This window comes from Narcine bancroftii, chromosome 4 (genome assembly GCF_036971445.1).
Source record: "Narcine bancroftii isolate sNarBan1 chromosome 4, sNarBan1.hap1, whole genome shotgun sequence".
NCBI lineage: Eukaryota > Metazoa > Chordata > Chondrichthyes > Torpediniformes > Narcinidae > Narcine > Narcine bancroftii.
The window spans coordinates 114,441,124-114,457,650 of NC_091472.1; the positions used below are offsets into that span (position 1 = coordinate 114,441,124).

Consider the following 16,527-nt stretch of genomic DNA (forward strand, 5'->3'; position numbering starts at 1 on the left):
TTTTAATGCCTAGTCCCTCTGACCTGCGCCCAGTCCATAGCCATCCATACCTCTCCCATCCATGTACCAGTCCAAATTTTTCTTAGATGATAAAATTAAGCCTGATAGAACTATAACTATTTTGAAATAGATCTCAGCAGGACAAAATAAATCAACATCAGTTGTTAGGTTACAATTTATTTGTGAGACAATTATTGAATTAACTATCAATATACAAAATTTTCAGAATTATGCAACCTGAATACAAAACATATGTGTAAATAGAAAGAACATACCACACCATTTTCATGCATCTCTGTTGTACTTTTTCCATGGAAATGTTTGCCAGTAACAGTATACTTAATGACAGCTTCACAAAGTGAATCAGAGAGAATGTCACTGAAACTTTTCAAAAAACAATGGAAGGATAAATTAAAATGTGGTAATTAAGAAGATGATTTTGATGGTAACTTGCTGCTGAAGAATTTGTTGAAGAACATATCTTTCAAGTGGGGGAGTGAATGAGCTTGGGGGGGTGAAGGGGTGGCACAGTTGGTGAGGGGCAGCATGGTTGGCAATGCCTTTACAGCGCCAGCGATTGAGACTGGGGTTCAAATCCCACACTATCTATAAAGAGTTTGTATGTTCTCCCCGTGGGTTTCAGTTCCCCCCCCCCCACCCCACTGTTTGAAACATACCGGGGTTGTAAGTTAATTTGGTGTGACATGTAGGCCATAATGGCCTGTTACCGTGCTGTATGTGTACATTAAAAAAAATTATGGGGGTGGCACATCAGAATGTTTTGACACCAGAAGGAGGAGGAGAGAAATTTGAAAATTGTAATTTATTTCCATTGATAAATGGAGCAACAACATCGTCAAAAAGCTTGTAGTGGTGTTGATTATGAATAATAAAATACGGAAACATTTTTAAATGAAGAACGGTTAGAATACCAAAAATGAATTTATTGAAAAATCAACATCACTTTACATTAAAAAAAAATCTATTTTAGCAGCTATCTAGTAAGTTTAAGGCAAGAACATTTTAGAGGTGTCAACAAGTGGTCTTGATACAGAATGGGATTTGGGATATTTAACTCATCTTGGTGACAAACAGAGCATTAATCAATTTACCTCAATGTAAAGACAGAACCAGATGGGAGAATATGTTTGATGAGTCAGAAATAACAAAAATGCTGGAGAACTCAAGCAACATCCATTTGAAAGGACTGTGATTCACACAGGCAGCCTTAGTAGTTAGTGGATCAATTTCCTACCCTTGCAGATCCTGTGACTGTTGGGCGACTGGCAAACACTATAAAAGGAACGTCGGATCTGCAAGGATGAAATTAATCAGATTTTCAGCTAAGACTGCTTCAATGTGCTCCTTGCGCAATCTGTGTTTTGATTTTAACTGGTGCCTTAGACTTCATGTGGGTTGATAAACTGTGCAGATACAGCTTTGTTTTTGACAAGGTGTTTATTGTTGGATTGTTTTGTCACTTGCTGTATATTGTCTGCTTTAAATTTCAAGAGTGACATAGCGGATGTGCCAAACGACAACTCCAAAAATGACAAAAAAGGGAAAGTGAACCCAGCCAAAGCAAGCGTAACCCCACAGAACAGCTCAGAACTAAGGCAGAACTCGACTTCTGGCCAAGGAACTGGAAATGATGCGAAAAAAGGTGATACTATGATAGTAATGTGCTTGAAATGATTTTGTCATTATAGGGGTGGCATGGTTAGCCCAGCTATTACAGTTCCAGTGACCCAGCTTCGAATCCGGCACTGTCTGTAAGGAGTTTGTACGTTTTCCTGTGTCTGTCGGTTTCCCCCCACCCTTCAAAACATACGGGGGTTGTAGGCTAATTGGGTGTATTTGGGTGGCACAAGCTTGTGGGCTGGAAGGGCCTGTTACTGTGCTGTATGTCTAAATATAAATGGTACTGTATAATTGTGATTGAATCTTGAGCTGTACTTTAGGGCAATAATATTCCTTTTGCATTTGCAGTTGGAAATAATGAATTGTGTCTGTTTTCTACAATTCTATGTGGTATAAATATATAATTTGGTTGGATAGATTTGTACATAGGAGAATTAAGGGATATGGGGAGAAGGCAGGTAGGTTGAGGAGCTATCATCAGACCAGGGTCAATGGGCTACATGACCTACTCCTGCTCCTATTTCCTATGTTGTTATAACTACCATCAAACCTAGAAAACTCTTCAAATTTCAAACTTTACGCACGCTGATTTTTCATTAGTTCTCCAACCAGCCAAGATCCAAGCTTTTGCAAAAATGAGTGATTTATGAGTATTGTGCTCAAAATGCATGACCTTGATTCTGCCGTCATTTAAAAATATTAATATTAAATACTAAATCACAACATTTTAAAATTTAATTTGGAAATACAGCACATTTACAGGGTCTTCCGGCCCACTAGCCCATGCTGCCCAACTATACCCATGTGACCAATTAACCTACAAACCCCAGACACCTTTGGAACATAGGGTCAGTATCCGTTCTGCCTCTGACTCCAACAGAATCTGACTTCATTTGTTTCTTATCTTCACGGCATCAACCATAGTCCAAATGCTATAATTTTATGTACGAATTCTAAATTATTATTTGACCATAAAAAATACTGAAATAATGTTACAAGTGCTCACAGCAGCAAATCTTTCTGGCTCTCTGACACTTGTGAGATTTGCCTTGTGTCATGCAAGCAGTCCAAAGCAGAACTTTGTGTGCGTGTCTTCACCTTAGTGCAACACCAACGTTATAATTGTAGTGGCACAACACATGTGTGTAGATATTATTTTAGCTCTATTAAACAATGACTCCTCCTGAAAGATGTGAATTTGTACTTCGTAGTCTCATTTTCTTCTAATTTACACATACCACATGTTCCATATTGCAAATAATATCACATGAAAATACACCAGTGAAAATGGTTCCTTTGTAAAAAAAAAAGCATATGAAGTAATTCTATGTTCAGGCTGGATAAGTCATTCAATGTAAATATTTAAAACAAAAAGCATCGTGACACAACTCCTTCAGTTAATATTGGCAAGTTGACAGCTGAAGATCACTGATCTTGTGGGGCAGATATTTTGAATTCATGCCCTTGCTGATTCTGAGGACACAGCTTGGAATGTTGAGCCAAGTAGAGAACACAGAAGGATCTATCAAGCCCATGGGTTTGCTGATCGCTGCCCTCAAATTCTAACCGCAGTTTAGATTAATTATTTCAATGAAATATCCTCATATGGCAAAGGTAACTTTTATATCATCTAAAATTTTGAATGCTTTAAAAATAACATTGAAATAATTTTAGATATGCTAATAATTTGGACCAAAGGGTCTGTTTCTGTTATACAACTCAAAAATAATTAATTTTGGATTTATTTCTCCCCCACAGATATAACATTGGTACCACAAGTGAATATTGAGGATTTAAAGCAAATGAAGGTAATTTTAGAAACAGCAGTGGCTTTACATTAATATGTGATATGATGCCTTTCTAGATTTCATCTGTCTGCTTCCATCCCCTTCTTTTTGAATGCCAATTCCATTTTCTATTAATTGGCAGTCAAGTGTCTATTACTTCTGTATGTCAAGAGGGAGTATGTTGCATCTAACCATAGCTTCAGGAAACATAGCAGTAAGGTTTGGTCTTGTTGCAGTTCAATGTTACCAAACACCTGCACACATAATCAGGAAGAACTTTTCAGCAGTAAACAATGGAGCCTAATGCACCCAAACTGAGGCATTTGCACATAGCACAAGCCATGAATCAAGCAGGAAGGAACTCAATGCTGAACAACCTACTCAAAGCTCTATTTTTTTTGACATGCAGTGCAGTAACAGACTCTTCCAGCCCATAAACCTGTAGCACCCAATTACACCCAATTAACCTACAGCCCCCATACATTTTGAAGGGTGGAAGGAAACCGGAGCACCCAGAGGAAACCCACACGGACACGTGGAGAATGTATGAACTCGTTATAGCCTGCCAGGTTTGATCCGGGTCAATGGTGCTGTAACAGCATTGCACGAACCGCTACGCTAGCCATGCCGAAATATGTGACCTTTCTAGTATGTGTCATTTAACTGTTAATCAAATGGGATCAGCAGATGATTCAAGGGATTTTAGTTCTTTACAATCATGAAACATTTCCATCTTCAATCACACATCAGAGAATGGGTCTTCCTAAAAAATAAATAAATAAAATTGAATGCTATTGTCCGGACCCCACTTTAAGGAGCTATGAAAGTTAAGGTGATAATTTCTTGGAAAGATTTACATCGCACTGGTTAAGATTTAAAGCAAAGCACCTACTGGAATGGCTTTGTGACCATTGGAGGAAGAGCCAAATGTTCTATCTAGTGAGCCCAAGGTAGAATGTCATAATGTTAATTGCTGAAATGGTTCAGGAATCCACCTGATGGAAATTTTCTACCATTATTGCTGCTGGAATGTCCAAGATTAGGGCAGATTCCCAATATTAAGGAAAGACTTCGTTTTGCTGAATTCAGGGGTGTCAAGGCCTTTGAAGTGTAGTCACTGTTGTATGAAATTTTAAAAATACTCATTTATATTGAGTATTGTCTGAAACACAATTCAAGAGCTTATTATTCAAGATAGTTGCATCACAAATTGAATCACATTTCAGGGATCAGGTAGAATTCAGTGCCCTTATTATATGGACACCAAATTCAATTGCCAGCGAACTCCCACAAGTTCACAATACCACTGGGCTAACCTGAACTGCACATCTTTTAAATGAAACAGCACCAGTCACAAACATTTATTGCAGTTTTGATATCCATCTTCACCCATTGTTAGAGTGAGGATATACATGGATTGAAATATAATTTTGTGAAACATGATAAGGCTACAGCTGCTGTGATTGTAGTAAACACATCGAAATGCTGGTCTCTATAGGGCTTGAGCCCTTCTTCAAGCCTTTTGCCTTTTCTGCTTTTTCCTTGAAGGGCTCAGGCCCGAAACATCAGCAATATATCTTTGTCTCCGATCCAGGTTCTCCCCAACATATGACTGTAATTCGGACCAAAGGATCAGTTGTATTTCAGAATGGACATTGTTGGAATTGCGACCATTCGTTTTAAGAAAAATAAAAAATATAAAATTTAGGCATTTTATGTTGTATTTGATAAACTATAACAGGGATACAGGGCATGTAAGAGCCAAAATGTGTGTACTTACCTTGTTAGTCGGATTCCAGGGGTCTGTAAGCTGGTCATGGCCATCTTGATTGCTGTGCACATGCGCAAGTCTTCGGTTGGTGCATGCATGGTGGGTTCGCTTATTAGGATTAGGTTGGTGCATATGCAAGAGTTAAGCACCCTAACGATATTGAATTAACTCTTGTACGTACACTAACCAAACTCCAAATTGTTAAATCATTTCATGATCTTATTCAAGCCGTTTTCCCAATGTTATTCAACACTTTTGATTTACCAGTGGTTGCAGGAAACAGCATTTTCAGCACTAATTAAAATCTCAGTGCACAGGCTTAAATAAAGACCCTCTTTCAAAGCTTCAAGAACAATCTAAACCACACATGTCAAACTCAAGCCCGCGGGCCAAATTTGGCCCGTGATATAATTATATTTGGCCCGCAAGATCATATCAAATATGTATTAGAGCTGGCCCGCTGGCCGCCGCGCCAGTATAGTGCATGCACAGCTAATACTACAAATCCCAGAATGCTTTGCAAATGCGTTGGTGCCGGCCCGTCAGCCCGCTAATCGCCCCACCTCCTCTCTTTACTTTCATTAGCATCTGTGACCTATCGCCCAACTCACATGTAATAAACCCCTTACGAAAAATGGCCAAACGAAAGACAGGAAACAGGACCTTTCAAGACAGGTGGGAGGAAAACTCTGACCCCAGAGTTTGATGAATTTGCATCTAAGAAGAGATGCCAAGTATCTGATTTAGACCCAGGTGCATCAGAGTAAATCACAGTGTCACAAGCTAAGCTTGGATTAATATTTTCTTTGGTTAACTTTGGACTGTTCATAGTTGAAAGATTGGATTTTCATTGAAGCAAGTTGTTATTTTTTTGACTTGTTGACTTGTGAAAAAAAATACATTTAAAAGGAGCTTAAAGACTATAGAGAAATATTATTTATTGAATATTTTATTTCTCATTTGTTAATGCTTCTTCTGGAAAGAGTTTAACCAAAACTATTATTAAACATTTATTTTAATAAGAAAAAGTTTAACATTACATATGTTGAAAGAAGAGAAAACATGCAGATGTTGTTGAAAATTTTCAATAAATATTTAGTTTGGCCCACGACTTAGTCCAAGTTTTTAATTTTGGCCCTCTGGGAATTTGAGTTTGACACCCCTGATCTATACAATGTAGAGCTATTGACCACTTGGCTGACATTGTTGAGGCAGTACACGTTCCTGTTTAATTTTTTAACCTTCCTGTTACCACTAGGTGTGGCTTCATGTCATCTCTTCAGATTATTATTATTTATAATTTGTTTGTAGGTCTAATTGTTTTTTATTCTGTGCTATGGTTTGTGAAAACTCTAATTATTTTAAGCTTTTTCTTCATCTACTTCAAAGTGGTGTTTGGAAGGTCTAAGAGAAATGTGTTCGTTGTTTCTCTCAATTAGGAAATCAAGATTAAACAGCAAAGACAAAAATGGAGAAAAACATTTTCTATGGAATTGCTGAGGGCACACAGCAGTTACTAGTCCATTCTGTTGTGATTCATTCTTGCACCCAATCCTTCTCAGCTAAATCTATCTCAGGTCCTTTCTCCCTTGTAACTATTCAGGTCACATGGGACCTTAGTCATCCAGTTACCATCAAGTGCATAGATTACTTAGTGAGGCATGTCACAATCTTGTATCACAAATTTGTTCAGATGAACAGATTGCTTGTTCCAATGTAGGGTGAGATCGTGAGTTTAAATGCATTTTATCCTGTAAAAACATTTTTTATGATTGAATAATAGGATCAGGGAAATGAGTTGATTAAAATCATTACAAATTTAGTTGGTGAATTTGGATTAGAGTAAGTAGAATGAGTAAATTTTAATTAACAAGGTAGAGTGAGACCAGAGGCATATGTATCTTGAAGAGAGCCAGAGATGCACAATTTATTTTTTGTCTATAAATTTGTATTCACTGTATTAAATTTTGAATGCTGAGGATCAATACAATAATTCTACAGCTACTCCTGACATTTAAATATATTTTTTTTAAAACTGTAATAATGCTTATTTTAGGGCCACAATATGAATAAAATATCTGTGAGACCATTAGTTAGAGACAGAGCTCATTATGTTCATCAGTACTCAATTTTTTTAAGAATATGCAAGGGTTCTTAATTTAACGTACACCAAGTTAGACATATCCTGGATTTCCATTGCAATACCTTTCCTTTCTCAACTACAAACAAATAATTTCATTCTTTAAATTTGTAGGCCTATCTAAAATTGCAGAAGAAACAGCAAAAAGAACTGAGTGCATTAAAGAAAAAGCATGCCAAGGTATGTGTTCTTAGCATTTCATTCTCACACGAGGGTTGTTACTGTTGCTAGCTGGCATTTGCTGACCTTGCCAAATTTATGTGGAGAAGATAGTGGTGACCCATCTTTTACAACTCCTGCTACCCTCTCACACCACCCCCCCCCTCAGATGGATTTGGTTTGCACGTTGTAAAGGCAAACCTCGTGTAATTTAAGAATACTTTTCATGTAACATTTGCCAAAAGAATAATTTTGAAAATAAAATTATTATTAATATTATTATTTAATTGCATTAAGTAACTTTACATGTAGAAAATATATGGAATGATGAATTTTCATTTTGATTGAGGAGCAAATATTAATCATTGCTGTATCTAAATGATAAGAAAGATGTGAGGATGAGGTAACTAGTGACGGCATTGAAACTGTAAAGACTAAACAGTTTATACTGGTCAGCCAACATTTTATTTCTGGGGCTGCCACTAAGAGGAGTAGCAGTGCATGAGACTCATCAATTTAGAGGGAATAAGCTAAAGCTGAGCTTAAGGGAGATTGCCTCTTGAATGGCTGAGCAGTATTGGGGATCAGATTGTGAAACAGAGTGGTTTGAGTAAGGGTTATTGTTGGGGATTGGTCATGGGGGATGGGGATCTCTGACCGTGAGTGGTGGGGTGAGAAATTGTGGTGGAGTCTTGAGCTTAGGAATCTCTGGGTCAAAAATAAAGCCAAAAAGCGGGTAATTTGACAAAGGTGGATGGAAGTGGAGTTCATGGTGGTGGATCAAAGGACTTATCAGCACCAGTCATGATGGGTTGATATTAATGTCCATTCTAATTCTACTCCCCCCAAATTCTGAGGCTACTTCCCTCAGCTTTACTCTTATAAATATGAGTGGAAACAAATATCTGCCTCTACCTTATCTCACTATTTTTTCCTTCGTGATAGCTTCCAGCATTTTCCTGACTACAGGAATTAAGCTAACTGGACTGTGGTTACTTGTCTTTTGTGTACATCCTTTTTTAAACAGCAGTGTGACATTTCCTGTCTTCCAGTTTGCTGGGACTTCCCAGGGTCCAGAGAATTTTGTTAAATTATCACAGACTTTCACCTCCACTATTTCCTTCAGAAGCCAGGGAATGCACTCCATCAGGACCAGAATACTTTATCAACCTTTATGCACTACCTCTTTAGTGAATGCAATTTGATCAAAGTCCTCACCTCCCCAAGCATCCATAAAATCTAACTTTGGCATTTAAAATATGTGATCCAGCATGATGCCAGACACAAAATAATCATTCAAATATTTTAGAAGCTTAGAACACTAAACTCAACAACAGGCCCTTTAGCCCATCCATGCCAAACTCTCTTTCAACCTATTCCCATTGACCAGCACCCTGACCGTAGCCCTCAATACCCATCCCATCCACATACCCATCCAAATTTCTCTTAAATGTCAAAATCTAACCCGCATCCACCACCTCTATAGGCAGTATTTTGCACATCTCACCAGTTTCTGAGTGAAATAGTTCCCCCGAAGGTTTCTGTGTAAATTAGTGGTAGTTTACTTTCATCGTCTACCTTCCCTCTCTTTATTACCTGCTTTGTGGTTCTTTGGCACTTTTTAAAACTGTCCCAACCTTCCATTTTCCTATTACTCTTGGCAACTTTGTACACACAAGCTTTTAGTTTCATGTCTTCTTTTATTTCCTTAATTATCTAATGCTGGATCTCCCCACAATTACTCTCCCTGCTTTTAATTAAAATATGCTTTTTTTGAGCATTTTGAAAAATTTTTGTGCCTTCCACTGATCTTCAACTGTCCCATTTCCAGTCTACTCCAGCCAACTCCTCCCTCATCCCTTGTTTAGGCATAAAACACTGGGTTTAGATGAAGGTATTGCACCCTCCCATTTATATGATAAATAATACTGATGTCACTCTTTCCAAGAGAATCCCAAAATATAAGAACTTTAAGTTTACCTGTCTGATTGCACAGGAGCAGATCAAAGAAATTTATCCCAGGTGCATTCTGTGAAATCTTTCTCAAGACTGCTTCACCATCCTGATTCGCCCAATCTATGTGCATGTCAAAGTCCCCCAAGACAACTAACTGCTGTTCCATTCTTGCGTGCATCGGTTATTTCTTGATATATTGTCTTTGCTATATATTAGCATTATTTGGTGGCCTATAAGCAATTCCCATCAATGACAGACAGACATACATACAGCACAGTAGCAGGCTCTTTCACCCCCCATGAGCCTATGTCACCCAATTCACCTACACCCCGGTATGTTCTTGAAAGGTTGAAGGAAACCAGAGCACCCGGAGGAAACCCATGCAGTCACGGGAGAACGTATAAATTCCTTGCAGACAATGTGGGATTCATACTCTGATCCCAATAGCTGGCACTGTAACCACATTTTATTAACCTCCATGCTAACCATGCCACCCTTTTCCCTTTACTATTCCTAATCTCTACCTGGATGGATTCAACATTCTGCATCCTTAGATGTCTTTGGCTTGGCTTCGCGGACGAAGATTTATGGAGGGGGTAAAAAGTCCACGTCAGCTGCAGGCTCGTTTGTGGCTGACCAGTCCGATGCGGGACAGGCAGACACGATTGCAGCGGTTGCAAGGGAAAATTGGTTGGTTGGGGTTGGGTGTTGGGTTTTTCCTCCTTTGCCTTTTGTCAGTGAGGTGGGCTCTGCGGTCTTCTTCAAAGGAGGCTGCTGCCCGCCAAACTGTGAGGCGCCAAGATGCACGGTTTGAGGCGTTATCAGCCCACTGGCGGTGGTCAATGTGGCAGGCACCAAGAGATTTCTTTAGGCAGTCCTTGTACCTTTTCTTTGGTGCACCTCTGTCACGGTGGCCAGTGGAGAGCTCGCCATATAATACGATCTTGGGAAGGCGATGGTCCTCCATTCTGGAGACGTGACCCATCCAGCGCAGCTGGATCTTCAGCAGCGTGGACTCGATGCTGTCGACCTCTGCCATCTCGAGTACCTCGACGTTAGGGGTGTGAGCGCTCCAATGGATGTTGAGGATGGAGCGGAGACAACGCTGGTGGAAGCGTTCTAGGAGCCGTAGGTGGTGCCGGTAGAGGACCCATGATTCGGAGCCGAACAGGAGTGTGGGTATGACAACGGCTCTGTATACGCTTATCTTTGTGAGGTTTTTCAGTTGGTTGTTTTTCCAGACTCTTTTGTGTAGTCTTCCAAAGGCGCTATTTGCCTTGGCGAGTCTGTTGTCTATCTCATTGTCGATCCTTGCATCTGATGAAATGGTGCAGCCGAGATAGGTAAACTGGTTGACCGTTTTGAGTTTTGTGTGCCCGATGGAGATGTGGGGGGGCTGGTAGTCATGGCAGTCTCTTCAATCTGAGGCGCCTGCAAGCTCACACCAAGACACAAGAGAAACTTGTCCGTGAACTACTCTTTGCAGATGATGCCGCTTTAGTTGCCCATTCAGAGCCAGCTCTTCAGCGCTTGACGTCCTGCTTTGCGGAAACTGCCAAAATGTTTGGCCTGGAAGTCAGCCTGAAGAAAACTGAGGTCCTCCATCAGCCAGCTCCCCACCATCCTTAGATGTAATCTCTCACTATTGCCTTGATCTCTATCTTCCTTGCCTTCTTGCTCATCCTTCTAAATTATCTGAAACATATGGATCATTAATTCCCTGTCAACTCCACCCTGCAACCATGTTTCTGTAATGAGCACTTAATCATATCCCTTTGTGCCACAAGCACATTGACATTGTTTCCTTTTACAGAAGGAATTCAGATAACATGCTCTTACTCTCATTGTCCTTTTAGAATCAAGTAATTTAGTGTTTTTTTTTCATTTGACTTTTCTGTAGACTGCTCTTAACGTTCCTCATGTTGGCTTTGTTCTCTGCATTGTCTCCTTCTTTCTTACTGTCTGGATTCACATCCCTCTGCCATATTAATTTAGACCCTCCCAAACTCTTCACTCACATAGCAAATTGATCCCATTCCTGCCCAGGTGCCATCCGCCCTATTTGTACTGGTCCAACCTCCCCGACAACTGATTTCAAATCCCCAGGAACCTGAGACCCTCCCATCTGCACCACAGTTCTAGCCATGTTTTCATCCTAACATATCCCACTATTCCTGCTCTTGCAGGAAGTGCGCAGGCAGTAATCCTGTGATTACTACATTTAAGGTCCAATTTTTTAAATTTAACTTTTAGCTCCCTATACTGTTCTTGCAGGACCTCACTCCACATTTTTCCTATATTGTTGCACCGCGACAACTGGCTCTTCACCCTGCTCTTTCAGAATGTCCTGCAGCTTCTCTAAGACTCCTCGACCCTTGTACCTGGAGGCAGCACACCAACTGCGAGTCCCATTTTCAGCCTCAGAAGCTCCTGTTTATTCCTCTTACCATAAAATCCCATACAAATGCAGCTGTCACTTTTTCCTGCCCTCAATGATCTTGGCTACTGCTGCCTTGCCCTGATGAGCCATAAAGAATGAAATGAAGGCTGCATTTACTCTGTCACATGAGCGCAGATTCTCCCTACTGGAAAATTAGCAGGAGAGTTTTTCTGGTATCTCGTCCATTCGCCTGAATCAACTGAGATCAAATAATAGACTGGGGATCAACTGGGATCCTTCTTACCCTTTAAGACTGGATTGTTCACTGTGTGAATGGGCTGACCTCAACATTCATGCACATTATTACCATGGATTTGTAATCTGAAAGCTAAACTTGAAGCATTTCAACATTATGGGGTAGAAATGTATTTTGATGGCAATAGGTTAGTTGATGCCATTGTTAAAGCAACAGTATGAGGAAGAATCTAGATCTTCTCAGTCATAATCATGACCAGAGTTCTGAAGCACGAATCATGTCTGCAGAGGACTGAGTGCTGACTTTGCTTTAATTTCATGGGTCAGCACACTTTTAATGTTTCAGGTGAGCTTGGCAAACGTAAGTGCTCCAAATAGAAACTTGTCCTTGAGAGAGATGGAGAAGTAATGGGATTGCAGCAAGTTTGAAAGTGAGGGCAATTGTCATTTACATTGCTTTTGGGACAGAAAAAAAAATCCCAAAAATCATGGTAAGAAATGTCAGTTGATTTTGTAGGAGTTATAATAAACATTGCAGATGGAAACCATGTAGAGGAGCAAAGCTTTGTTTAACTTGGAACAACTCTTGATGCAAATCATGGTGGTCTATAGAAGAGGGTACTGGGTTTAAAAGTCAGGTACCCTGATCATGGCCACTCACTGATGGAAAAAGTTAATGGATTTTTTAGGTGGAAGGAAGCAGTGATGCCTCTTAGTAATGCACTGTGATCACTCGCGATAAAATCTCCCTCACCTCTTTTCAATATTGTACCTGACTGAAAGTTCGGTGACTGCATTGAACGTAACTGCCTGATGTATGATTGGCAGTAACATCATTTGGACTGTGATTGCAAGTTGTTTATCAGTGTGCCACTATCCTGTTGTCCACGGTAGGCAGATGAAGTATAGAAGGGGCAGGCCCAAACTTCCTGACTCTCACTCCAATCAGTGACAAATCTTAGAATTATGAGCTTCACCTAATGCTCCCATCTTGACACGTGATGGCGGTGCGTAAGGTCCACTCACCGAGAGCCTGTACCAACCTCTCCCTTTCCCTCTCAGTACCCCTGATGAAGAATAGCTGAGCACTATAAGTGCAGTTACAATTGCAAATGCAAGAGAAATCAGAATTGGAAAAGGCCTGAGACCCAGGGGAATGAGAGACCAGAGAAGTTACAAAGAAAGGGAGGGGAATAACCATGAACACATGAATGAGAACTATCCAAGGGAGAAGCATGGTGTTCAGATAAAGAGCAGATGCTGCCAAGTAAACACATAATGACAAGAAATTAGTGCACTTGCATGCAAGCAATTTGGTTTCATCTGAGATTTCTGTTTGCAGAGAAGTAATTTGGGGGCACAAATAGTTTAGGGAAGGTGTGCAGCTTTTATCGGTGGTTTGCAGAGTGAGTTTACACAGAAGGGACTGCTAGTAGAAGGTGCCATATTTGTGGAGAGACAAGATATGAACAAAGTGAAGGTGCCATAAAGAAGAGAAAGGTTGTAGTAAGATAAGAACACAAATGGCAGAGGGCATCCTGCTGTTCCACATTGCCCATCAACTTGCTACCTCCAAAGGTTCCTTCTACTTACATTTACATAAGATCAGAAAAATAGGAGCAAGAGGAGGCCATCCGTCCCATTGAGCATGTTCCGTCATTCTATAAGGTCTTGGCCATGGACTCAGCTACATTTACCCACCTGTTCACCTGTAACATGGAGGGTCGTCTCACTGGTTGGATCTAATAGGCCAAAAGTCCATCCATTTGTCAATCAAAATCAGGCTCGCCCATGGACCAAGCCACCTGATTGGTTATCTTTCTCACCTGAAGTCACATGACAATATCTGAGCTGCCCTCTACCCCCAGGGGGATAAAAAAGCAGAACATGTATGATTCTCTCTTTTTAATCTCCCAAACCTGCTCCTGGCTTTGATCCACAGGCAATGCTGGAGGACCCCCTGTCTTAGTGTGTGTGTGCTGTACATGATGGGGCTCAATTGTGACACTCACCTTGTTCACCCAGTTTAACTTGAACCCTTCAAATTTGTTACCTCAACCTCACCACCACATCCCCAAAACCCAAAACTCAGTCTGTCTGTGTGTTCAATACATCCAGTAATACAGCCTCTATTGCTTCCTTGGGCAGAGAATTCCACAGATTCTATATTCTCTGGTAAAACCATTTCCTCCTCATCCTAAATCTACTCCCCAAATCTTGAGGATATGTCCATTAGTTCTTGTCTCACCTACTAGTGGAATTATCCTCCCTGCTTCTATCTTACCTTTATATTTCCGATCAAAGTCCCCACCAAACCCCCCTATCCTTCTAAACAATGAAAATAGTTCCAGACTACTCGATATCTCTTCATAGACTAACTCCCTCGTCTCTGGAATCAACCTGGTAAACCTCTCCAGTAAGGAGAACCAGTACTCTGTACAGTTGCAGCAGAATATTTAGCTCTTCAATTCAACCCCTCTAGCAATGAAGGTGAACGTTTGCCTTTCCATTCCTTCCCCCGTGAGACTATTTTAAAATATCATAGCATTATCCCATTACACTATGCCCCCAGGTTGATCCAGAGAATAAGTTGTGTGTCTTCAGCTTGTCAGTGCTCACCACACCAGTGATGTACTTATTTATTCATGGATGCAAACAGTCCTTATGAAATGGATAGTCAAATCAAATTCAAGTAACTGCCTCATGCAATGGCTTCATTTGTCTTCTTCCATAGAATCAAGTAGGAAACAGCTCTTTTGGGGGTCAGATCACTAGCACAGTGTACTATCGAAAAGGTATGGCCTTGTACTAATTCAGAAAAAAATAAATGTGAAGCACAGGTGTTGGATGCAGTAAACTGCAGACTGAGTTACTGGAACCCTTTGTTGTTGATGTGGTTTGCGATGGAGACCATGGAGCAAAGCCATGTGTGATTTGAACATCTTCAGAAACACTGAACACATTATCATTTTGCTGTCAGTTATACAAAGGTAAAAAAATATCAAAGTGCAGTTCACATAAGTGGTGGAAGAACTCGGGAAGTCGTGAAGGGTGCGTGGAAAGTAAAAAGTAGTCTGCATTTCAGGCATGTCCAAAATCAGGCAGACACCTGAATATATCAAGGTGGTGGGGAGGAGCACAGGCTAACTGGTGGGGGAGGGAAGAAGAGATATGAGCTGAGAAGTGAAGGGGAGAGGGCAGAGTGCTGAGAGAGATGGCTCCAATAGGACAAGGAAGGGAAACAGGTGAGGAGCAGGGGAAAGGGAAACAGAGGGATAGAGAAAGATAGTCAAGTTTATTATATTCTGACTAAGATTCACACATAGGTATACTGTATATAAAAGAGATATAAATATTTTGGGATGATTTACTCAGTAACGTGATACCACTCATTAATCTCACAGCCTGCGGAAGAAGCTATTTCCCAGCCTGCCAGTCCTGATTTTCATACTCCTGTGCCTCCTTCTTGATGTCAGTGGGTCAAAAGTACTGTGTGCTGGGAGGAAAGAGTGTTCTATAATTCTTTGAGCCCTATTTAAGCAACATTCTTGATAAAGGTCTTTATTGGAGGAAGGGGGGACTCCAGTAATCTTCTCGGCTGTCTTGATGATCCTCTGTATTGACTTCCACTCTGCAGCTTTGCAGCTACCGTACCACACAATGAGATGCAGCCAGATAGGAAGCTGTCAAATGTGCCCCTGTAAAATGTTGCCAAGATGGGGGCTGGTAGCCTTGCTCTGCTCAACCTCCTGAGGAAGTGTCATGCTGCTGTGCTTTCCAGACTAATGAATGGATATCCTTCACATGCAAACTAATAAGATTGGTGCTCTCTCCAGATCAGAACCATTGATATGTACTGGAGAATGGTCAAACTTCTTTGCCTTGTCCACATAATAGCCTCCCAACCTTCTCTTTGTATGCCGACTAATCTTTGTTGCCAATGAGGCTAAGTACAGTACCCGGTTCTGTCTGTAAGGAGTTTGTACATTCTCCCCATGTCTGCGTGGATTTCCTCCAGGTCTCCAGCTTCCTCCAGCCCTTCAAGGTCAGGGGTTGTAGGTTAATTGAGGTATTTGGGTGGCATGGGCTTGAGGACCTGAAGGGCCTGTTACCATGTTGTATATCTAAATTTAAATTTAAAATTTACTGTAGTACTAACCACAAATTCTGTTCGAACTGAATGTGGCTGTGCAATTGTGAGTCAGTATTTTGAACAGTAACCAGCTGAGCACACAGGTGCCAGTGCTCAGCATCATGAGACTTGAAATTTTGCTACCAACCTGGACTGACAGAATCAAAAACTAAAGAAGAGATCAGGGGGGAGAAGGGTTCATGGAAATTGGAGAAGTTGATAGTGATGTTGTCTGGTTGGAGACTGCCAAGATGGAATACAAGGTGTTGTTCCTCCAATTTACTCATGGCCTCAATTTGGCAGTAC

At 40.7% G+C, this 16,527-nt stretch overlaps 1 protein-coding gene across 25 annotated transcripts in view; it reads left to right on the forward strand.

The window, feature by feature from the left end:
• Positions 1-16,527, forward strand: part of plcb4a (phospholipase C, beta 4a) — a 628,445-nt gene that overhangs the window by 515,327 nt on the left and 96,591 nt on the right. For all 25 annotated transcript variants that reach the window (XM_069932452.1, XM_069932447.1, XM_069932454.1 and 22 more), the window contains 3 exons: positions 1,513-1,663; positions 3,400-3,449; positions 7,454-7,519. In XM_069932452.1, the coding sequence (XP_069788553.1) occupies positions 1,513-1,663; positions 3,400-3,449; positions 7,454-7,519 (267 nt within the window). The remainder of the gene's footprint in view (positions 1-1,512; positions 1,664-3,399; positions 3,450-7,453; positions 7,520-16,527) is intronic.